This window comes from Kogia breviceps, chromosome 10, assembly GCF_026419965.1.
Source record: "Kogia breviceps isolate mKogBre1 chromosome 10, mKogBre1 haplotype 1, whole genome shotgun sequence".
In the NCBI taxonomy this organism is placed as follows: Eukaryota; Metazoa; Chordata; class Mammalia; order Artiodactyla; family Physeteridae; genus Kogia; species Kogia breviceps.
In genome coordinates, this window is record NC_081319.1 from 84,143,908 (window position 1) to 84,165,817 (window position 21,910).

Sequence of the window (21,910 nt, forward strand, 5' to 3'; positions counted from 1 at the left end):
TCCCGCCCTTGCGCAATGACTATTGGCTAATACAGTCACAGTCAGTTTGCAATGCCATGGGATTGGTAAATATTCCATACGTCCTGTCGCCCCGGCCAGGGAGGGCTTTATTCGTCTGAGTAGCTGCCAGTCATAACCAAAGGCCAGAAGCAATTGGCTCAAGACTACTTAGACCTCGCCCACTACAAGCCCCTGTCTTTCTTTTACTTCCTCTTTCAGAGAACGTCCGGATTCCTTTGGACTTTGGAGCATATAGCTCCAAAGCAACTAATTGGCTAGAACTCGACGGAAAATGGAAGCCAGGTAAAGCGCGCGTGCGCAATAGGCGGAGTGAAGGGGTGGGCCAATCCTATGAGAGTTGAGCTTCTCTGGTCCCGCCCCTTCACCGCTATACTGTCGCCATGGTGACTGCTCTACAATTGGCGGGGATTACGGTTCAAAGGCCTTGTCTTGGTCTCATCCGGGTCCTCCGACTGCGGTCTCTCTCGACTGATTGGGCCGGTTTTTACGCCCCTGATTGGCCCAGGTTGGAAAAGACGGCGAAGAGCTCGGAAAAGAGGACAAATGCTAGGGTCGCAGGGTTCAAAATGGCTCCGGCCTCCTTCGGTGACGTAAAGAGCAGAACTTGGGTCCGCTCCTCCCTCTTATGAAGAAGGGAGCAGAACTGGGATTAGCCCGACGTTTGGATGGTGCGAACATCGATCTGCGGCGCTCGTGTTAACCCATCTCCCTCGGCTGGACGACTCAGCCCGCCCTTCTTTAGGTGATTTACAGAGCAGAAATGAAGTAAAGGCCCATCCCCTTTTTAATGTGACACAGAATAGAAAAGAGTTGCCCTAGACACCGTTTTAAACCTTAAGAGCAGAAAAGGTCTAGCTCCACCCCTTTGTGAGTGGGTGTAGATCCACCCCCTTTTAGGCGACCCGCGGCGGAAAGGGGTTAGGCCCGCCTCTTCCTTCTTGTACTGTGTCCCGCAGAACTGGGGTCTTCCTCCTGGGCTGGACCCCTGGGACTTGGGCAAGCTGCTTCAGAGTTTGGGCCTTTCGTACGAGTTTGGGCCTTTTCTACAGTCAGTGGCCCTCACTGTGGCTCAAGGAGAACTAGGTAATAGTCCTCCCATTACCAGTGTTCTTTACATCTTGTTCCTCAGGGCGTGTAAACTCTTTCAGGGCAAAGGTGCCTAGTGGGGGTGGAGGCCAGACACAAGCTGAGTGTTCTTCAACAACACCCTGATAAAAGGCCCCACGTGACTCAGTGAGGAACGGTGAGAAGTTAGGAGCAACCTACGGCAGGGGAGGTTAGTGTGGAAGCGTGTAGGGGTTTAGGGAAAAACCCTATTGAGAGGCAGAAGTGGAGACCAAGAAGCGAGGAGTGATGGAATGATCCTGATAAGGGGATGATGGGAGTATGGGGGAGAGGGCAGCAGGGGCTGGAGAGAAGAGCTAGGTACATACTACAAAATTAAGGAGGCATGCTTATCCCAGAGGAATCAGCATTCTTCCTCACTTATTTTTTCAAGAAAGCAACCCTAATGCCCAGTTTCCATTGGAAAAATAGTACATTTTTTCTATGTTGAGGAGAGGGGTAGTCTCAGCTTGGGTGAATAAGGAGACTGATAGGAAGGAAAGAACTAGAAAAGGAAAGGTACTGAGGTTAAAGTACATCAGAGAAGGAAAAGGGCAGGGAGAGGGCCTGAGAGTGTCCCTTCTCTCCAAAGACCAGGAAGGGGGGGCGGGGGTGGGGGGAGGTCAGTGGAGGAGGGAGCTGGACTGCTGGGAGGTAGTGGCAGGGACAAAGGGCAGAAACCAGACAAGAGGGCTGGAGGGTGAGGTGGGGTGAGATGGAGTCCTGGAGAGGAAAAGAAAAGAGGTGAAGAACGTAGAGCTTGGCATATAGTAGGTGCTTGATAAATATTTGGATTTGAATGGGGGAACAGGAAGAGGGAGATGGAAAAGGGTTGGAGTTGGAGGGAATAAGCAGCAGCTGTGGGAGTTAAGGAGAAAAAAAGAAACAAGTTGACAATAAGAGGAGAGCTGATGGAGAATGAGAAGGAACGGGCCAAGTGAAGGAATACAGCACCAAGGGACACGCAAGCCATGTGTGCTGAAAGGAAGTTGGAGAAAAGAAGATGCAGCTGGAGCCAGAAAAGGCCGGAGAGACCGAGACGGAGCCCAGCTGAGCTCTCGTGGGGTGGAGCTAGCAAGAGGAGACTGAACGATGTGGGGAGGAGACGCCTGGGTCCCCGGGAGGCGATTGGCAAAACTGGGCGCCCATCACCGCCCCCTACTTCCTGGCCAGCCCCGGAAACCAGCGGGCGTGGGGAGGGGTGGCGGGGGATAGCGGCAGCAGCAGCTCCAGCCCTCAGAGAGACAGCAGGAAGGGAGGGAGGGAGGGAGCTGGGGGGACAACCCCCCACCATTCCTACCGCTATGGGCCCAGCCTCCCACTCTCACCTCCCCTCCATCGGCCGGGGCTAGGACACCCCCAAATCCTGTCGCCCCCTTGGCACCGACACCCCGACTGAGGCAGAGACACAGCCACCCGCCACCACCGCTGCCGCAGCCTGGCTGGGGAGGGGGCCAGCCCCCCAGGCCCCCCACCCCACTGAGGTGGGGGCAGGAAAGGGATGGGAGGAGGAGGGAGGAGGGGGCTAAAAGGGATGTGGAGGAGGGGATGGGGGAAAGATTGGGTCTGGGAGGGCGGGCTGGGGAGAGGCTTGGTGGGAAAAGGATACGGGCCGACTTGGGAGAGGGTTGCTGGGGAAAGGAGAGGGGGCCTGAGAGGGAGGAAGGATGGAAGAGACACGAGGGAGGAGAAGTGGAGACCCTGTGAACTTGAGATGGGGGTGTGGACAGGGAATCTTGGAGAGGAAAGCCCCAACACCTTCCCCAGTTCCTTTTCTTGCCCTTTGGCCCTACGTGACCCTTGGGGGGTAGTGGCAGGCAGAAGGCAGTTTAGTGCCCTCCTTTCCCCAGCAGAATTTGCTTCCTAGGGATGCCCTGAGACACCTGTTTCTCTCAAGGCACAGGACCTCTTGTTTCTCAGTGGCCTTCCATGCTGTGTTCGACCCTTACTGACATACAGATGCCTTGTGGGGGGCCATGTTTTCTACATTGAGTGGGTGTGCCTTTGATGTGTTTAAGGGCTTGTGTGCGGCAAGTTTGTCCTGTGCTCTCCATGGGTTGTGGAGAAATGATGTGTTATCTTCCATCAGAATTGCCTGTTCTCACATCTTATGTCCGTGTCTCATGTCCAGTCTTGACGTGTTCACGTGTGTGTGTTCTCATCTGTTGCATCTGTTACGTGGTTTCATGTTTCTTGCACATCTTATGTTTACTTTGCATGTTTACTTTAGCATGTAGAGATCATACCTTATTTTGTTTGGGCTCACAGGTTATGTGCACAGTCCTACCATATGCAGTCATCTTCGTGTGTGGGATCTCGTGGCCTAGCTGACTAGTGCACACTCGTGTTGTGATCGGATTGGCCTGTTTATTGCATGCATTTTCCCAGTCCCAATTCACACCGCACACGTGTGCCCCTTCGCATGATGTGCTGATGTGACACGTCCACAGCTTGTGTACTTCTTGTACATATACATATACTATTTATTTCATAATTTTATTGCCAATATATTTTGTGAGCCCGTATGCTCATTAACTCACTTGGCACTCCATTGTGCTTATAAATCCTCGGACATCCCTGCTCTGGAGGGAGTCACTTAACATCACATATTAGAGAAAAAGGTAACTGGGCCTCCATGTCCCTAAAGAACCATCCCCATATGCCTTACCTTGCTGACCCCGCTGGCCTGTGTCTCTTCATACACGTTACATCCGGTGCCTGTGAACAGTCTGTGTCTATGGAGCTCAATGCATAGCACAGCGTCAGCTCTTCCATGTACATTATCTGTCCCCCGCTCTTTGCACTGTTGGCATGTATTTGATGACAGCGGCATCTTTCCCCTGTGGCATGTTAATCCCCTTTCTGTATGTTTCTCTTGTGTGCAAGATGGTATGTGCCATCTTGTCTAGATTGCTGTCACTCTGGCTTCACCGTGACCCTATATTGTGTATGTGTATCCAGAGTAGGTTACTGTTAGGCCTGGTGTGTTCATTGCTTTCTTGGTGGCTTTTCTTTTCATAGTTGACAGTCCTCAAGAGGGTAGCTATCTGATTGGTGTTCAGAACTGCTGTCTCTTATGGCTATGTGGGTATGTACACAGCCTTATAATCTGTTCAGCAAATGTTTATTGAGCATCTTCTCTGCTTCCTTCTGTCCTGGGCATTGGGAATAAGACAATCCCTGTCCTCAAGCCGCTTACACGTTAGGGAGGGAAACAAAGATAACCTCAAGTGGTTACACCCTGTCTAGTGTCAAGATGGGTGGTTCTCAAACTTATGTGCACATCAGACTCACCTGGATGGCTTGTTTAAAATAGTATACAGATTCATGGGCCCAATGGCCTAAATTTCTGATTCAGTAATCTGGGGTGAGGTCCAAGAGTTTATTTTTCTGCACTTGGAGAATCAGTGATCAAGGTAAAAGTGTAATGAAACCACAGGCCTGGAGGGGTTCAGGAAGACCTCCAAAAAATGACACAGAACTGTATAAGGCAAGTGAAGAGGCAGAAGAACACTCCAGCCAACGGGAACAGCATGTTCATGGCACAGAAGCGTGAAAGATAATGGTGTGTCTGAGGAGCTGAAGTAAATCAGTTTGACTAGAGCGAAAAGGCTTTTGTAGGGATGTGGCCAGAGGTGTAAGCAGAAGTCAACTTGTCAAGAAGGGCCTTTGGGCAAGAGAGATGCTCAAATTTGTGTCACAGAGACATCTGTGCTTGCCATGTGGAAGACGGGTTGAAGGGGAAGGGTTAGGGGCCTGTTGCAAATAGTCCAGGGGAGAAACGCTTGTTCCAACTTGCAGGGGCAGTAGGATGAAGCAACTCAGAAAGCCTATTGTCCTAGAGCTGGCAGAGTCCCATTTCCTCTATCACCTGTTACCTTCACCCTTGGCAATGGACTTACCTTGGAGCACAGCCCTTCTGCCATTGGAAGGGAGTGCCTTTGGCCTTGACACGAGTGACAGATATTTGCCTGAACACCATTTTTGTGAATTGTGACCCTGCCCCAAACCCGTGGGGCAGAGTGGAGGAAGGAGGAAGAGCCTGAAGAGCAGATTCTACATGCCTGTGCCTCTTCCTCCTGAGCTCTTTCCCCTCCCAGGGCAGGTGGTGTGATTACCCTTTTACTCTCTGCCCTCCTTTTTTCCGCTGGGAGAAGCCTTACACACTGCATGTCTGACCACATTGCCTGCAGTGTTGCTGGGAGGGAGGGAAGTGGGTGGTGGGATTTGTTTGCCTCTTTGTGGAAGCAGGATTAATAGATACAGGTATGTCCATGGGTTTACCTGGGAACAGGGAGCCTGCCTGGGTGGAGAGGGGTTTTACTGGGCATGAATTTCCCATCCTTTATGGGTCATGGGCGTGATTGTAAATTTGCATATGTGTGTGAACAGGTCAGTCTTTGTATGACTGTGTGTGTCTGAGTTTGCGTTAGTGACAGAGCCTTTATTCTTGCCAGTCAGCCCCTGGAGAATGTGAGTGTTTTGTCATTTCCACTGTATCTGCTGTGTGCTACGTGTGCCCGTGTGTGTATATATACAGGCAGCAGGTTAGGCGCGCAAGCTGCTTAGCTTGTAAGCTAGGAAATGCCTCTTAGGAGTCATATCACCTCAAGTAAGTTTTTTAACCTTTCTGGGCCTGTCTCCTTTAAAACGTAAATCGTGTGTTTAATATTTAAGGACTTAACATAGTATATAGACCAGCCCTGTCCAACAGAACTATAATGCAAACCACATGTGTAATTTTAAATTTTCTGGTAGCTACATAAAAAAGGTAAAAGTAGCAGGGTGAAATTAATTTTAGTGTATTGAACCCAGTATGTCCAAAAGGTTATAATTTCACAATGTAATCAATATAAAAGATTATTAATGGGATATTTTACGTTCTGTTTTTCATTCAAAGCCTTTGAAATCTGATGTGTATTTTATATCTCTAAGCACCCCTCAATGCAGACGAGGCCACATTTCAAGTGCCATATGTGGCTGGTGGCTACCATATTGGACAGCAGAGGGATTGACCATTATAAGATCCTTACCAGCTACAAGCGTTAGCTATTATTACTGTCCTGTTGCTGTCATGTGTCTGTGAGTTGTGGATGTCCATATCTTGCGTCTCATGTCTGAATGTATCTGGATCCTTCAGGGAGAGGGGTGGGAGAGCAGTCCTGAGCTCCCATCCCCACCGCCCCCATCCTGGAGAGGCTTTCTGGACAGGTTTAAATGGGAGCCCTGGCCCCCAGAGCCCCCCCAAAGCCTGCCTTCTGCACCTCGCCTGCCCCGCCCCCAGTCCAGGCACCAGGCCCGCCGTCCTTCGCCCCGTCCCCTGCAGGTGACCAGAATGGAGCTGTGGCCGGGGCTGTGGACTCTACTGCTTCTCCTCCTCCTGCTGCCCACTCTGTGGTTCTGCAGCCCCAGTGCCAAGTACTTCTTCAAGATGGCCTTCTACAATGGCTGGATCCTCTTCCTGGCCGTGCTCGCCATCCCTGTGTGTGCCGTGCGAGGACGCAACGTCGAGAACATGAAGTGAGGGGCAAGGGGTTTTGGGTGATGAGGGAACCTTAGGGTCAGAAGCAAGCAGTGGACGGGGAGGGCACTGAGTGTGTAGGAGACACAGCGAGCTCAGGGACAAGGAAGCGGAGAAGACTGCAAAGATGCCCAGGAAGACGGGAGGGGGAGGGGGGCTGAGGCCTGCAGGTGGACGTCAGCAGGTCCCGCTGGAACCCCTTGCCCTGTGGAACCTCCACAGGATCTTGCGTCTGATGCTGCTTCACATCAAATACCTGTACGGGATCCGAGTGGAGGTACGAGGGGCTCACCACTTCCCTCCTTCACAGCCCTACGTTGTCGTCTCCAACCACCAGAGCTCCCTCGACCTGCTGGGTGAGCAGCCTCCCCTAGCCACGCCCATCTTCCTGCAGCCCTCCCTGGGATCTCCTCCCCTCGAGGTCCTCAACCCTTGCTCCCTCTGCCGGCCTCTTGCCCTGGGGTAGAGCTGCCCTCATAAGCAAGATAATACACCTTTAGTCACCTTTCCTTACTACTTTTTGGGGCTTCCCCCACCCCTCGCCCCCAGGTCTGCCTCTTCCTTTAGCTCTAGTCCCTGGGTGATGACCTGGGTGAGGTATCCTCACCCCACCCCCACCTCTGCCCTAGGAATGATGGAGGTACTGCCAGGCCGCTGTGTGCCCATTGCCAAGCGCGAGCTACTGTGGGCCGGCTCTGCCGGGCTGGCCTGCTGGCTGGCAGGAGTCATCTTCATTGACCGGAAGCGCACTGGGGATGCCATCAGTGTCATGTCTGAGGTCGCCCAGACCCTGCTCACACAGGATGTGAGTCACCCTGGGGAAATGGGGGTTATGGAGTAGAATAGTTGTAAATAAACTGCAGGGCCATCAGGCCTCAGAAGTCCCTTTATAGCATCACAACCATTTTCTGATCCCTCCGTATGTGTGTCTTCCTTGACTCTTTCTTTCCCAGGTACGGGTCTGGGTTTTTCCTGAGGGCACGAGAAACCACAACGGCTCCATGCTGCCCTTCAAACGTGGCGCCTTCCACCTTGCAGTGCAGGCCCAGGTGATTACTCCTTCCCGTCTACTGCTGACCCTCAAGCCCCCACCATCGCTTCCTCTCTTGGCGGAGGCTGGTCCTGGGGACCTCAGGAGGGAGCCGTGGGCTGATCGCTTTTCCTCTCCCTCAGGTTCCCATTGTACCCATAGTCATGTCCTCCTATCAAGACTTCTACTGCAAGAAGGAGCGCCGCTTCACTTCAGGTGAGGGCTCTGTGCAGATCTGGGCTTGGGGGGTGGCCAGGAGGGCCATGGGAGAGGCTAGAGGGACATCCCCATGGGGCAGGAGCTTCAGTCAGCGTCAGCACTGAGATGTCCACAGGATCGTCTAATGTGACCCCACATCAGCCAATAAGTATTTATTATTTATTAAGCACCCCCCGTACCCTGCTAGATGGGTAACACTTGGTCCCTCCAAGAGAGGCAGTTACTGTCTAGCCGGAGAGAGAAAGCCTGTGTGTGCAGTTATAGCATTCGGCGGTGAACACTAAACCCAGACAGTGGGGCTGGCAGGGTGCTGAGGTGTCCGGACTGGGGCTGGGGAAGCCTTTGTGTTGGGAGGGCCTCAGAGAACGGGTGGCAGCTGGTGAGCTGAGGGGGAGTTGTCCACGGCAGAGAACGGAAAGGTTGAGGAGGGGAGTAAGTATCAGGAGAGCTCAGAAACCAGGCTCCACCTGTGGGCAGAGTCCCGGGAGGCAGGCCATGACGGTGCTCACCCCCCTCCCAGGGCGATGTCAGGTACGGGTGCTGCCCCCAGTGCCCACAGAAGGGCTGACACCAGATGACGTCCCAGCTCTGGCCGATACAGTCCGACACTCCATGCTCACCGTTTTCCGGGAAATCTCCACTGATGGCAGGGGTGGTGGTGACTATCTGAAGAAGCCTGGAGGGGTGGGCGAGGCCCAGCTCTGAGCTCCCTTCCCATCTACCCCCCACCGTCTCCACACCTACCAGCCCAGTGGGCCTGAAGCTGGGCCAAGCCCTCTTCCTCATTTCCCTTCTCCCCACTTGTTCTCTTCTTTGGAATCTTCAACTTCTGAAGTGAATGTGGTTACAGCACCGCTCCCTGCCCCCTTCCCAGCACCGCCCCCCAACAGACTCTTGCCTAGGTGCAGCCTCCGCTCTGAACCCCACCTTCTGTGCCATCCTGTCTGTGGGACAGTTGCCTCCCCCTCATCTTCAGTGGTTCAGCCTACACAAGGGTAGGAACACTCCATTCTGTCCCCAGTGGACCCTCTTCTTTTGTGGTCTTCTCTACCTCTCCACCCCACACTGGCCAGTGGATTCATCCATTCTGTGGAACAATTTCTCACTCCCATGTCCACGGATTCAGTGGACTTATCCATTTGTGAGGACGACTCCTCACGCTGTGGCTGGAAGCTGATGCCTGGAATACTTCTCCCAGGCTCATCCTGGAAACATTCCTCAGCACCTTCTCCCTCCTTCCCTTGGAGCCTCCTGCCAGTGGGGGCTGCACTCTGTCACTCAGAGGTCTCATCCCTGCCCTTGTCCAAGTGCCCAGGGTTGAGCGCACTGTCGGATGCCACATTTCTGCTTCCCCTCATCCCCTGGGTGTGGTTGTTCAGTGGTCCTGGCCCCACCAAGCCCCCTACAGCCCTGCTGTACCATTCTAACCAGACACAAGGGGAAGAGGCAGACATCAGGTGCTGCACTCACTTCACCCTGGGGAGTTGGGGAAAGGAACTGAACCCTGGCTGGAGGGGATGAGAGGGCTTTTAATTTATTTCTCTTTCTTTTGAGGCTTCCCCTCTCTGAGCCAGTTTTCATTTCCTCCCTGTGGCATTAGCCACTCCCTGCTCCCACCCCAGACCTGTGCTCACAACCACGGAGGTGGGCTGGGAGCAAAAGGAGAGGGTGGGACTCAGTTCTGCGTGGTTGATTTTTATTAATTATCTGGATAACAGCAAGAAACCGAGAATAAAGATTGAGAGAGATCTGGGCACTTTCTGGCTGCATTTGTTAAGGAGTTAAAAAAAGCAGTTCTCATCCAGGCCTCTGCCCCAGCCAGAAGACTCAGGGGCAGGCCAAGACAACCCTCCTTCCTCCTTTCTTCAGCTTTCCAAAGTTGCCATTGTTCATCGCTCCTTAGTGGCAGATAGCCTTATCTGCAGCTCCCCAGCCGGCCAATCCCAGAGGATTAGTGGGTCCAGTTTCCGTATAAATCAGTGGGGCAGGGGCTCTGCAGAGGCTCCTTAGCTCCGCCGATTGAGGCCTGGGCCCAGGCTGTTGTCCTCACAGGAGCCTGGTTAATGACAAGGAGACAGGCAGACACAGTGACTGTGGACTTCTTGGATGCCTGGAGTGGGCCCTGGACACTGAAGGATTGACAGTCTCTCTCACCAATAAGTGGAACCACCAAGTTGGAGACAGACCAGGAGAAGGGGTGGTAAAGTGTGGAAATTTGGGGAAGGTATGGGGTGAGTGAGTGGAGAAGAGATTTTGGACAAGAGAAAACAGCTGGGAAAAGCTGTCTGGAAGAGCTGGGGGCAGCTGTTGGGAGATGGGGGTCCCCGCAGAGAGGAGTATGGGGACTCACAGGCACCTAGCCTCTCCTCCAGCAGCAGAACCTGGTCACTGAGAGACTCAATCCTGTCGCCTCGGCCCCACAGCTCTGCCACCTGTTCGGGCTGCAGCTCTTCTGGGGGCATGGGCAGCACTGCTCGGACCCAGGCCCCAGCCTGACTGGCCCACTACAAAGGAAGAGACACCTCAGGGTGTTGGGGGTGGGGTCTGCCACCCAGACTTGGCCCCAGGCATCTCCACTCACCTGCTCCAGCTGCTCCAGGCGCCCTCGCAGCTCGCGAATCTCCCGCCTCAGGGCACGCTCATCGTGTCCAGCCTCCCGAACTGGGACAAAGGAGCGAGCCTTCGTGACCACTGCCCTGGCCCCGCCTCTGGTCCGGGCCTCCGCATGCCCCAAGCTCCCACCCACTCACCGGCCACGCTGAGGATACTGGCACTGGTTGGGGGCTCTGGGGCCCCTTCTGCACAAGTGCGCCCGTCCGGGCCCAGCACCAGGCCCTGGGGGCAGCCACAGGTGAAGCTGCCCGCTGTATTGAGGCATCCGTGCGAGCAGAGAGTGACGCCAGTCCTGCATTCATCCACGTCTAGTTACCGGAAAGAGGAGGGGGCTGAGGGGGGCGGGGCGGAGGTGGGCACCAAGGCGGGTAGGGAGGTCCTGGCGCCACCCCGAGGGAGGGCGAGGCAACTCACCCACGTGACAGTGCTTTCCACCCCAGCCCGGGGCGCACTCGCACTGGTCTGGCCGAACGCAGACGCCTCCGTTCTGGCAGGGCTTGGCGCAGATGGCTGCGGGCGCAGGAAGCGGGGTTCAGAACCGAGCGGAAGCCCTGGCTCTCCAGCCCGGCGGGGCGCACCTCCCCCGAGGCCTGGGAAGACCCAGCCTCACCTTCATCACAGGTGAGCGCCCCGGGATGCCGCTTTTTCCAGCCCTGGCAGCACACAGCGTGGGTCTGCTGCACTTCCCTCCTCACCTCCCGCCAGGCCACATGGTACGTGGTCCTGGAACACAGCGCCGGGTTCTGGACATTGGCATATGGGTCCTGGTCCCGGTTTGGGGGGTTCGTCCTCTTGAGAGACCCCAGAGCCCAGGCTCCCCACCCCTCACCTGTAGGTGCTGCAGACACGCCTTCCAGAGCAGAGAGTCAAGTAGGGCTTATATACGGGTTGGCTGTAGGACTCGTTGTAACGGAGTGGGACCACCAGCGTCTGCTTGGAGCAGACCCCCTGACTGTACCCATGCAGGGGAAAGTGAGAGGCATTGAGTGGGCCAGGCCCTGGGGAGCCAGGAGCCCCACTTCCCTTCAGGCTCCACTGAGGCCCCACCCTCCCTAAAAATGACAGCCTCCCCGCCATTCTAAACTTTGTTTTGCCACCTGTGAAGCCCCAGCCCCAGCAGGTTTCATGAAGACCTCACCCCTGGCCCTGTCCCCTCTGTTGTCACCTCTCTTTGAGGGATCCACCCTTGGCCCCCTCGCCTGTCATCAGTAGCAGGAGAAATGAGAGTCCGCCTAAGACAGTGCACAGCTCAGCCCTGGACCCCATGTTTCTCCTTGACTTCAGACTCTGCCAGCTGCAGGCAAGAAGAGGTTAATAATGGAGGCTCTTCCCCTCTCCTGTTAACTTCTCCAGTTCCCACGCTTCCAAGAGCAGTCTGCTGGTGCCCTTTAAGTGGGGCAGGCCATTCATTTGCACACTTGCACTAGCCACCAGGATTATCTACACCTACAGGTACATTTAACTAACAACCCCCCTTCCTTTAAGCACGTCATGGTCCATGCAGCGCCATACAAACTCACAGCCCGACACACTCCCTCCACCTCCCCTCGTGACCCTCCTGTCTGACGTGCCCTCTTCCATCCTAATCCTCCTACCTTCAAAATATCAGATATGCACCATTATACCCCTTTACACCTTGTACACACCCACACCCCTGGAAACCCCACCTTAAACACGTTCCTGCTACCCGCACGCACCCACACCACCACGTACACCCTGGACCCAACTCCCCTCACTCAGACAACACACCCAATTCACACTCGAAGACTCTGAGTGGCCCCCAGTCTTTCCCCATTGACGTTCTCTCCCCACCTGTCTTTCCCCCAATCCTGGAGACTTCAGGCCACCAGCCTCAGAAGCAGCAGCTCAGACTGGTGGGCAGGCTGGGCGGGCTGCAAAGGAGAGGAGGGGCAGGCCAGACAAGCCCTCCCATTCCTGCCCCCTCCCACGAGCCTCCTCCACAGCTGGAGCTTGGTCAGTTCAGTGGGGTCCAGATCCCACCACCTTCACCACCCCAGCCAAGCAAAGGGCCCCTTAGAAGTCTCTTCTCAACCGTATAAGGCCCCTTATTTTTGGCAGTCCCCCAAATCAGCAGAGACTACTAGCTTTAAACACCAGCAGCACCCCTGGCCCTTGCCCTCCACCCTTCAACCCAACACAGACTAGGGAAGAACTGAGGGGCAGGAAAAGGCAGAGCTGGCAGAGAACAAAGTGGGGTCAAGTCATGGGAGAAAAGGCAAGATCAGATGAGGAAAGAAAGAAGGGTGTGGTGGAGACTGCCCAGGGCAGTAAAGGGAAAATTGCCCCCATTTCTTGATGACATTTGTTAGGGCCTGGTGGGGGGTATGCAAAGTTGAGTCAGCCACCGCCCCCCATGCCAGAGCAGACAGGGCCTTATTGTCTCCACCAAGATTCCTTCTTTCAAGGAAGAGGAGGCTCATTGTCCAGCCCCTCACCCAGCACTGGCCCACAAAGGTCAAAAGGGGGCACAACAAATGCCCACCCTGACCCTCAGCCCCCTCGTCTAGCCTGGGGGTGGCTGGCGCATTCCACCCATGAGGCTGGGGCCCAAACCACTAGAGCCCTGGGCTCAGCCCCCCAATCGCAGGCCGGGACAGGAAGAGAATTGTCCTCAGCAGGAAAGAACCCGCAGAGAATCAGGAACCCACACAGAATGGGCATTGAGAGAGCGGAAACACCACGGGGGTCCCACCCCAGACCAGGCATCCGGGCACCCGGGCCTCAGGCTCTCCATCCCCACCCTCCTTGGGGAGCCAGGTCTCCCTCACCTGGAAATGAGTCAAGCCAAACTGAGTAAATGGAACTTTATTTCCATAAATACAGGGGTAACACCCATTCAAGGGTAGCTAAAAGAGGGGCTGGAGCCTCAAAGAAACTGGGCCCCCCAAGGGCACCCCAATACTGAACATAGGGACTGGGGGATCCCCAAACCTGAGATGGGCCTCACAGGCCACAGATATTCCCCAACACTGACACTTCAAGAACGGAAATGTCCCCATAGGGGAGCCTCGGAAGCCCACTCTCATGGGTGGTCCTTCCTGGGGGATGGGAGGGCTCACAACAGGGGAGTTCAGACGAACAGGGAACATGGGGAAAACAGAAGCTACAAATGTCCTGAGTGGCCTGGAAGGAGACCCGTGTGGCGGGCAGGGGCTGGGTTCTGCGTCTCCAGCCAGAGACGAGGAGCAGCCACGAGTAAACCCGGCTCCTCACTTCCCAAGCTTGGCCTTAAGAGGATGGGGGAGCCCGCAGCGAGTCCCAAACGAGAGGACACGAGATGGCGGAAACCAGGATTTGCCTTTCACAGAGGAGCGGAGGAAGGGGCCCTGGGAGCCCTGGTTGGTGGGGGCCGCGGGGGAGCGATGAGGTGGTCACGGGCACACCAGGGCCTGACATCCAAGGCTACCACTTGGTCTCTGGGCTGGGGAGTTCCTGAGGGATCCCTCAGGAGAGCCAAGGTTCAATGCAGGTCTCATAAAGGGTGCGGTTGGAGTGCCAGGCCGTGTGGGAGATCTCAGCCATTGGACACCTCACTATGGCCCCCCGAGTCAGGAGAGTCTTCAACCCAAAAGAATCCCGCAGATAAACCTTCAAGGTGGACAAAGGGGCATGGAAGAAGGACATAGGGAGGACAAAGTAAGTTCCTGCTAGTGTCCCAGACCCCCTCCCCACAGGGTGAACCTTTCAATTCCCGTGTCAGTGGCAGAGAGAGCCACAGACAGCTGGGACAGTGCGTGCGGAAAGGGAAAGTAATTCCAATGAACTCACCAGTTGCTCCTCCATCTCCAGGACCGTCTCATTTGCATCATAGAAACCAAAGAAGCTACAAAAAGATTGGGGGGTAAGGGAGAGGTTATCAGGAGAGCTGGAGGAAAATCAAGGTGGGCTAGGGTCCTTCAGGAACTCATGGCCTGTTAAGGACACAAGCAGCAAGGAGGACACTCAAAATACCAATATTTAACTGGGTATCAGGTACCTCATGAGGTGATGCACTGAGGGTACAGCATCACTTCTGCAGAATTCCCATCAAAAATGCATAATCTGAATCTAATCATGAGGAAATAGCCAACAAACCCAAACTGAGGGACATTCTATAAAATAGCTGGCTCATACGCTTCAAAATATCAACATCGTGTACAAAGACCAAGGAAGTATTCCAGATTAAAAGAGACTAAAGAGACATGACAACTAAATGCAACACAGGATCCTGGGTTGGATCTTGCACTGGATTTTTTTCTAAAAGGGCAATTGGGAAAATTTGAATAAGGTCTACAGAGTACTGTATTAATGTTAATTTCCTGATCTTGATCATTATATTGTGGATATGTAAAAGAATGTCCTGTACGTAGAAAATAGACACTGACATACTGAAGTTTTCAAGGGTGAAGAGATATCACGCAACCTGCTCTCAAATGGTTCACACACATACTCCGTACATATATATGTGTGTATATATATATATGGAGAGAGGGAGGGAGGGAGGGAGAGAGAGGATGCTAAGATAAACTCGGTAAGATGTTAACATTTGGGAAATCTAGGTGAAGAGAACACAAGATTGCTTTGTACTACTTTGGTAATTTCTTGAGTATGAAATTATTTCAAAATAAAAAGTTCTTAAATTTTTTAAAATTAACAATATTTAACTGGCATGGGCACTGAGTGGACACAGGCCATAAATAACTGAACACATGCCAATATGGGCTATGGGAGCAAAGAGGAGAGGCTACTACCCTAGTTTTAGAGCATCAACAAAGGCTTCCCAGCGATTACCCTGGACTAAGGAAGGCTGTCCCAGGAAAATGGAACACCAAGAGCAGCACAGAGGTAAGGCACAGCTGGGTGCGTGGGGTGCTGGGTTGGAGGCCTGGAGGCCTTGTTGAAGGGCTGGATTTCATACGGTAGGAAAGCAGTAGGGGCACAAAGACCTGGATTTAAACTCCAGCTCTGCCACACACTCCCCACTGTGTATGGTTGATCATGTAGCTTATCTTCTTTGCCCTGTATAAGAAAGCTCCTTTGTAGAGAGGAAGCAAAACATTGTGGTTAAGTCAGACAGCCTGACTTCACCACTTACTAACTCTATGAATATAGGCAGGTTATTTAATCTCTTTGTACTTAAGTTTCCTTATATGTCAAAAGAGGATAATAGTAATTACCCTATAGGGTTGTTGTGAGAATTAAATGAGCTTTGTTTGAAAAGTACTTAGAATAATGCTTTGGGACATAAAAGGTGCTATAGAACCTTGAGCCATTATTATCGTCACAGGATTGTTTGAAATGAGATAAAAATAAGTCCCACCTCTTAACTATTATAAGGCATGTTACTCATTCACTTAAAACCTTCCAATGTGTTCCTGTCTCAGAATTTTCAAAAATCAAGGGCCATGGTTGCCAGGGGCCAGGGGGTGGCAGGGATGAGGGAGTTACCATTCTTTAAAGGGCATGGGGTTTCAATTTGGGAAGGAAAAAAAGGTTCTGGAGATAAATAGTGATGACGCTTACACAAGAATGTGAATGGACTTGATGCCACCGAACTATACACTTAAAAATGGTAAAATTGGGCTTCCCTGGTGGCGCAGTGGTTGAGAATCCGCCTGCCGATGCAGGGGACACGGGTTCATGCCCTGGTCCGGGAAGATCCCACATGCCGCGGAGCAACTAAGCCCGTGAGCCATGGCCGCTGGGCCTGCGTGTCCGGAGCCTGTGCTCCGCAACGGGAGAGGCCACAACAGTGAGAGGCCCGTGTACCGCAAAAAAAAAAAAAAAAAAAAAAAGGTAAAATTTTATGTTGTGTATATTTCAGGAAAAAAAGGGGGGGCTTACTTTGCCCCACAAAGGCTCTCTGTAACTGGCTCCCTGCTACCTCTTTCACCTCCTCTCCCACCCTCTCCATAGCTCCCTGCACTCTAGCCACATGGGCCTTCTTATTCCTCAGACCTGCCCCAGGGCCTTTGCAGGTGCTACTCCTCTCCCCTGGATTGTTCTTGCCCCAGTGTGAGGCACAACTCTTTCCCTCACTTCCTTCAGTCTCTGCTCAAATGGCAACTCTTCCAGAGGACTTCTCTGGCCACCAGCTAACATAGGCCCTGGCCATCCTCTAATCCCTTCCCCTGCCTTATTTTATCACCACTTGGCATATAGATTCACATTTATTATCTGTCTCCCCCACAAGAATGTAAGCTACATAACACCATGGACTTCTCTTTCATTTACTGCTGCAGCCCCAGGACCCAGAACAGTGCCTAGGCACACAGAGTATTTGTTGAGTGACTAAAGTAGATCAGGTGACATTTCAGATCACTCATGATGCTCAAAGGCAGGCACAGAGTGCCATGAAGCCATGGATTTTCCTGAGCAATAGGATAGAGGGGACGAGGCTGGAGGCTATTGCAGTAGTCCAGGTAAGTAAAAGAGGTGGTAGGAAATGTGATTACATGGCATATGGAACTATACACACGTACCAATGTCACAGTCCTGGTTTTGATATTGTGCTATAGTTACATAGGATGCCACCATTGGGGGGAACTGGGTGAAGGATACACAGGACTTCTCTAAACTATCTTTGCAGCTTCCTACGAATCTGTAAATATTTCAAAGTTAAAAGTTTTTACAAAGGGGGGTTGGTAGGAATGGAGAGCAAGCAGACTCTACCTAGTAGAGTCAGCAGGGCTTAGTGACTGGGCTACATATAAGAGGCTAGGAGATGACTCCCAGGTTTTGGTCTTGGGTGACAAGATGAATGGAGGGTAGGGGTATTATCTGACCAGTGGAAGGAGCAGGCCAGTTTTAGAAATGAGATAAAGATTGGTGGGGGCTGGGGTGTCCTTAGCCAATCTTCAGGCCACACAGTCCCTTATTACCTGGACTGCCAGGGGGTAATGACACCATCATCAGGGCCCCCAATCAGCACCAGGCGGCCCACACGAAGAAAGTTCTTCCGCCAAGCTGCAGGGTGGCAAGAAGAGAGCCAGAGTCAGTCACAGGGGTCAGGCCAGGTTGGAGAGGGGAACACGGGGGGTCAGAGAAGCAGAAAATGGGACCAGGGTAGGGGGCTGGGGTCTTACCAGTGGCATTGGGATGGTCTCTTTCCCCATTGATCAGGGCCAGGAAGCTGCTGGCATTGAGGTACAAGTCATCATGGTGGGGGTCTGGGTACAAACAGCAGTTAGAAAGGTTGTCAGAGTAGCAGGGAGAAGAGGCAAGACCAGAGGCTGGAAGACCAATCAGGAGGCTAAAGTAATAGACAAGGTGAATAGTAATATAATAGTAGCCATGATAATGGTAAACATAATAGCAAACACCTTTTTCTAACACCTACTATGAGCCAGATACTGTTCAAAATACATTACATTCATTAATTTATTTAATCCTCATAACCACCCTATAAGTTATATACTATATCATCATACAGATGAGGAAAATTGAGTCACAGAAAGGTTGAGTAACTTGCCCAAAGTCATGCCACAGGGCCAGGCTTCAAACCCAAGCCAAGCAGTCTGGACCCAGCAGCATCCATGGTCTTAAAAACTATACCAGGCGTTTGCAAACTATGACTCATTAGCCAAATCCAGTTCACTGCTTGTTTCTGTAAATAAATTGTATTGCCAACACAGACACACTCATTCATTTACATATGATATATGGCTGCTTTCACATCACTGTGGCAGAACTGAGTGGTTGTGTGACAGAGACTGTACGGCCTGCAAAACTCAAAATATTTACTATCTGGCCCTTTAAGGATACAGTCGGCCAACCCCTGCAGCAGGCTATACTCTCTAAGGCAAATAAGGTGATACACATAAAGCATTTTGAACAGTGCCCGTTCACATAGTAAGTGCTCAATAACTGTTAAGTTAATCATTATCATGGTAGAGGTGGGAGCAGCAGGCCCTATCCTCCAGGATGCCCTTTCCATGGAGGCCCCAGTTTGGCATGTCCTACTCACCATGCCAGTAGTTGCAGATGGAGAATTCCTGGCCCCAGGGGCTATAGCAGATGCGGTAGAGGTTAGACCTCATGGAGGTGGGGAACAGCCACTTCAAATAGTCCGTGTCTGGCAAGAGAACAGCAGTGCCAGGTGGCTCCAACCTTGTGCCCTCGAGACTCAGGGCCCCCCCTATGGAGCCCACAGTGCCCACTCACCTCCATACTGTCCCATCTGTGGAGAGGAGAGAGAGATGAAAGAATCCACATTGTGTTCATCCATCACAGACAGCAGTGCCCGGCATACCAGGCCCCCTGCAGGCAGAACACCACATTGGGCGGGGACTTAGGGACAGCCGGGCCAACACTGCCCCCCGCCCGCACCCCCCCACACACACACAGTGAACCTAAAGGAAACTGAGGCCCGGAGAAGGCACACACCCTGTGTCAAAACATCCACGTCATGTAAGTGACAGAGCCAGAATTCGATACTGGGTGTCCCGACTAACTGTAGGGTGCTTTTTACTGTCCCACTACCTTTTATGTCCAAGAACCATGGGTAATGGGCAAAGAAAGGGGCAGCAGTGCAGGGAGCCTCCCTCCCACTCAGGACACACACAGAGGTAAGACCCAGGTCCTGAGGGAAGTCAGAAAAGGAGGGCTCAAGTGTCAGGGCTCTGGCTGAAGCAATGTGGCTCAACAAAGGGGACACTAGGCAGTGTCCCTCAGATAAGGATCAAGCCTCAGATAGGGCTTTGGAGCTGGGGTGGGGGAGGGTGCCTACCCTGCGAGTAGCAGATGAGATGCACCCCTTGAGGGGCTTTTGCCATGATGGGGGCCACAGCCTCTCGGAACCCTTGCACCTGTTCCCACAGGGGCCGCAAACTCTCTCTGCCATCGAAGAGATCGAGCACGGTCACCACAGTCCCAGGGTGTGTCTGTGGGAAGGGGGCAATGCCCCAACCGGGGATGGACGATGAAGCCCCTCCACACCGCCCCCTGGCCAGTGCCCACATGCCTATTGTGCCCTGCTAGAACCAAGGATCTCTCGTCCCCAGACTTTCCCCACGCCAGCACCAGCTCCCTGAGGAAGTTGGCAGGCCCAGCATTCAGTTCCCCATTCTCCTTCCCCAGCCTCTGTAGACGCCAGCAACGCCCCACAACCCGGGGTCCCCTGCCAGACCTCATTGATGTATTCCAGCAGGTGGCGGAAGCTGTACGAGCTGTCAAAGAGCCCATGCACCACGATGACCGGCTTGTAGGAAGCCCGATGGGGCGCGGGGGCTGTGGGCAGCAGCAGCAGCAGGAATGGCAACAGGAAGAGGAACCCCGCCGGGGGGAGCCGCAGCCCTGGGAGCCCCAGCATGCTCCCGCCTGAGGAGGGGGCGATGAGGGCCTGTGAGAGAGATGACAACACCCCCTGCCTTCCGAACAGACGCCGGCAATCAAGCCTCCCCTGCCCGTTCCCACACCAGGTCCTTGTCCCCAAATATCCTACTTTTACTCTAGTCCTCTCCCCACAAACACACCCCCCAACCACACTGTAGACGCACTGACGCTCACCCAAGCCCCTCCCCTAACTCAGCGGGGACCCTGTCCCCAGGCCAGCATCTTCCTAATGCATCATCCCAGCCATGCAAGACCGGGGTTTTGCAAGCAAGACCCCTGAGCAGCAGCGCAGGACCCCTGGAGAGTGCAAACTCCCACCTGGCCTAGGTCCGTAAGCCTCGCTCTGCCCGCTGTTTACTTCCCTGCAGCTTGGAACCCACGTGGGGGAGGGGAAGGGTGTAAGGAGAACGCGCGCAGGGGAATGACGGATGGGAGAGGGGAGGCTGCTCAGGGTCGCACTCAGCCGTCACGTCCGGGGCTTTCCCTACCAACCGTGCCAGTGTCCCCCGCAACGCAGGCCCGAGACTGGAGGGGCAATGGAACAGTCCATCGCGCCCAAAGAGCGGGGGAGGACATAGGTGGAGCGATCCACTTAGACCGGCGGGGAGACGCAGAAGCAGCAAACATGTCCTGGGAATTGAGAGACTGCCTCTTCAGTCCCTGCGGCAGCAACGACCCAAGGGTCCCATTTCCCGGCCTTGATTCGCCCTACCTCCCAATTCAGGCGTCCGGCTCCGCAGCTGAACACGGAGTTCTCCTCTCCTTCCCCAGGGAGGCGCTGGGAGAACAGACGGGAAAGGCAGTCCTTCGCATTTCGTCGTCCGTCTGATAAGGGCTGAAGGTAGCCCAGGCGGACCCTACTCCTAACCCCTTCCCTCCCGGCCGCGCCGGATCTGCGTCTTACAACTCTTCATCCTTCATCACTACATCCTTGTAGTGCCCTTGTCTCCAGAGACACGGAGAGCCCTCGAGGCCCCTCGAGGTAAAAGTGCAGCTTGGCCCAGTTTCTTCTGCCCTACTCGACTCCGGGGCCCATCTGTGACACCCCCCCGCCCCCCAGGGGCGGAGGGCCCCTAGGGCAGCGCTGACTCAGGCTCGTTTGCTTTCGGATGAGTCTTTCCACCAGAGCGACTCCACAACCCCGCCCTGAAGTTGGAGCTCCTTGTGGGCGGCTCCTTACTCAGACCTTCCCACCCGGTCTGGACTTCTGAACTCCAGGCGTCCCGCACCTCTCCACCTGTGACCCCTACCGATACCCAGGTGCCCAGGTTAGGGCTTTTACTTAGCATTTAAAGACGTTTCCCTTGATTTAAAAAAAAATCGCAGCTTCTCTGAATTCCTCTCTCTATTCACAAGGTCTTTGCCAGTCTAAGTCTCCCAATAAAACCAACTTGCGCCCCGAGCTGTGTGGAGGATGGGGTGGCGGTAGGGGGTTAGGGGCTCACGCGAACGCCTTAGAAGCCAAGTGAGCGGTATGGGGCTGTGATCTAAATCTCTGGGGCCTGGGAATCGCCCTGGCAAGCGCCTCTCTTACAGCTCTTTAGTTTCTACCTGGAGTCGGAGGGGAAGGACAGAGCTCCGGAGAGCGACTGCCTCAGACGGGGGCCAGGAAGTACTAGTCTAAAGGGGGAGGGTGGGATGGGTAATAATGACTCCCAGGCACGTTTTTGCAAAAAGTCCAACTCTGGTCAATCTTGGCTGACTGCTGATCTTCACCCCCCATCCCCACGTACAAGCTCCCAAGATACAATAAGCAAAATAAAAAGACTGCAGTTACCGCTGTGGCCCCAGGTCGACTCAGGCAATGGTTCTGTGTCTTGGCGGGGGTGGTGGGTGGGTGGGATTTCAGGAATGGAACTGAACACTGAGGCCCTGGAAACTCTAAGAAGCCCAGTCAGTAAAGGGGGGAAGGGGGACCAAGCACGTATTCCCAAACCGAGCTGCCAGCAATGGGCAGTTGATCCATCCCCTCCTCCCAGCGGGCTTCAGCTCCTTCATCCTGAAGAGGAAAGGTATCTATATATCCCCCAAGCTTCCTCTTCGTCCTACCCTGCAACCCCCAGCCCCCA

At 53.7% G+C, this 21,910-nt stretch overlaps 3 protein-coding genes and 1 long non-coding RNA gene across 18 annotated transcripts; 2 read left to right on the forward strand and 2 right to left on the reverse strand.

The window, feature by feature from the left end:
- The first annotated feature begins 466 nt into the window (after nt 1-466).
- Nucleotides 467-9,651, forward strand: AGPAT1 (1-acylglycerol-3-phosphate O-acyltransferase 1). Of its 6 annotated transcripts, none has more exons than XM_067006414.1 (7): nt 467-763; nt 6,452-6,645; nt 6,869-7,002; nt 7,276-7,451; nt 7,600-7,695; nt 7,820-7,892; nt 8,416-9,651. In XM_067006414.1, the coding sequence occupies exons 2-7, from the start codon at nt 6,461-6,463 to the stop codon at nt 8,598-8,600; spliced, it is 849 nt and encodes a 282-aa protein (XP_066862515.1). In that variant the 5' UTR covers nt 467-763; nt 6,452-6,460; the 3' UTR covers nt 8,601-9,651. The 6 variants fall into 6 exon arrangements, with proteins under 6 accessions (XP_066862515.1, XP_066862514.1, XP_058934174.1 ...); XM_067006413.1 differs by having other exon boundaries at nt 516-763; nt 6,410-6,645; XM_059078191.2 differs by lacking the exon at nt 467-763 and adding an exon at nt 2,297-2,609 and having other exon boundaries at nt 6,532-6,645.
- Nucleotides 9,575-12,399, reverse strand: EGFL8 (EGF like domain multiple 8). 4 transcript variants are annotated; one of them, XM_059078197.2, is made up of 9 exons: nt 12,321-12,399; nt 11,674-11,802; nt 11,338-11,460; nt 11,119-11,231; nt 10,923-11,018; nt 10,646-10,816; nt 10,477-10,556; nt 10,246-10,399; nt 9,575-9,951 (listed from the first exon to the last, which is right to left on the reverse strand). In XM_059078197.2, the coding sequence occupies exons 2-9, from the start codon at nt 11,772-11,774 to the stop codon at nt 9,902-9,904; spliced, it is 888 nt and encodes a 295-aa protein (XP_058934180.1). In that variant the 5' UTR covers nt 11,775-11,802; nt 12,321-12,399; the 3' UTR covers nt 9,575-9,901. The 4 variants fall into 4 exon arrangements, with proteins under 4 accessions (XP_058934180.1, XP_066862512.1, XP_066862509.1 ...); XM_067006411.1 differs by lacking the exon at nt 10,246-10,399 and having other exon boundaries at nt 12,321-12,384; XM_067006408.1 differs by lacking the exons at nt 11,674-11,802; nt 12,321-12,399 and having other exon boundaries at nt 11,338-11,645.
- LOC136792016 (uncharacterized) lies at nt 10,952-21,631 on the forward strand. The gene is made up of 2 exons (XR_010835118.1): nt 10,952-11,129; nt 19,657-21,631. It is a non-coding gene; the product is annotated as an uncharacterized lncRNA (long non-coding RNA).
- Nucleotides 13,320-20,628, reverse strand: PPT2 (palmitoyl-protein thioesterase 2). Of its 7 annotated transcripts, none has more exons than XM_059078180.2 (9): nt 20,554-20,628; nt 19,636-19,848; nt 19,237-19,390; nt 18,672-18,767; nt 18,475-18,582; nt 17,594-17,677; nt 17,390-17,474; nt 14,298-14,352; nt 13,320-14,117 (listed from the first exon to the last, which is right to left on the reverse strand). In XM_059078180.2, the coding sequence occupies exons 2-9, from the start codon at nt 19,816-19,818 to the stop codon at nt 13,974-13,976; spliced, it is 909 nt and encodes a 302-aa protein (XP_058934163.1). In that variant the 5' UTR covers nt 19,819-19,848; nt 20,554-20,628; the 3' UTR covers nt 13,320-13,973. The 7 variants fall into 7 exon arrangements, with proteins under 7 accessions (XP_058934163.1, XP_058934161.2, XP_058934159.1 ...); XM_059078178.2 differs by having other exon boundaries at nt 19,636-19,826; nt 20,554-20,619; XM_059078176.2 differs by lacking the exon at nt 20,554-20,628 and adding an exon at nt 20,334-20,543.
- Nucleotides 21,632-21,910: the final 279 nt, after the last annotated feature.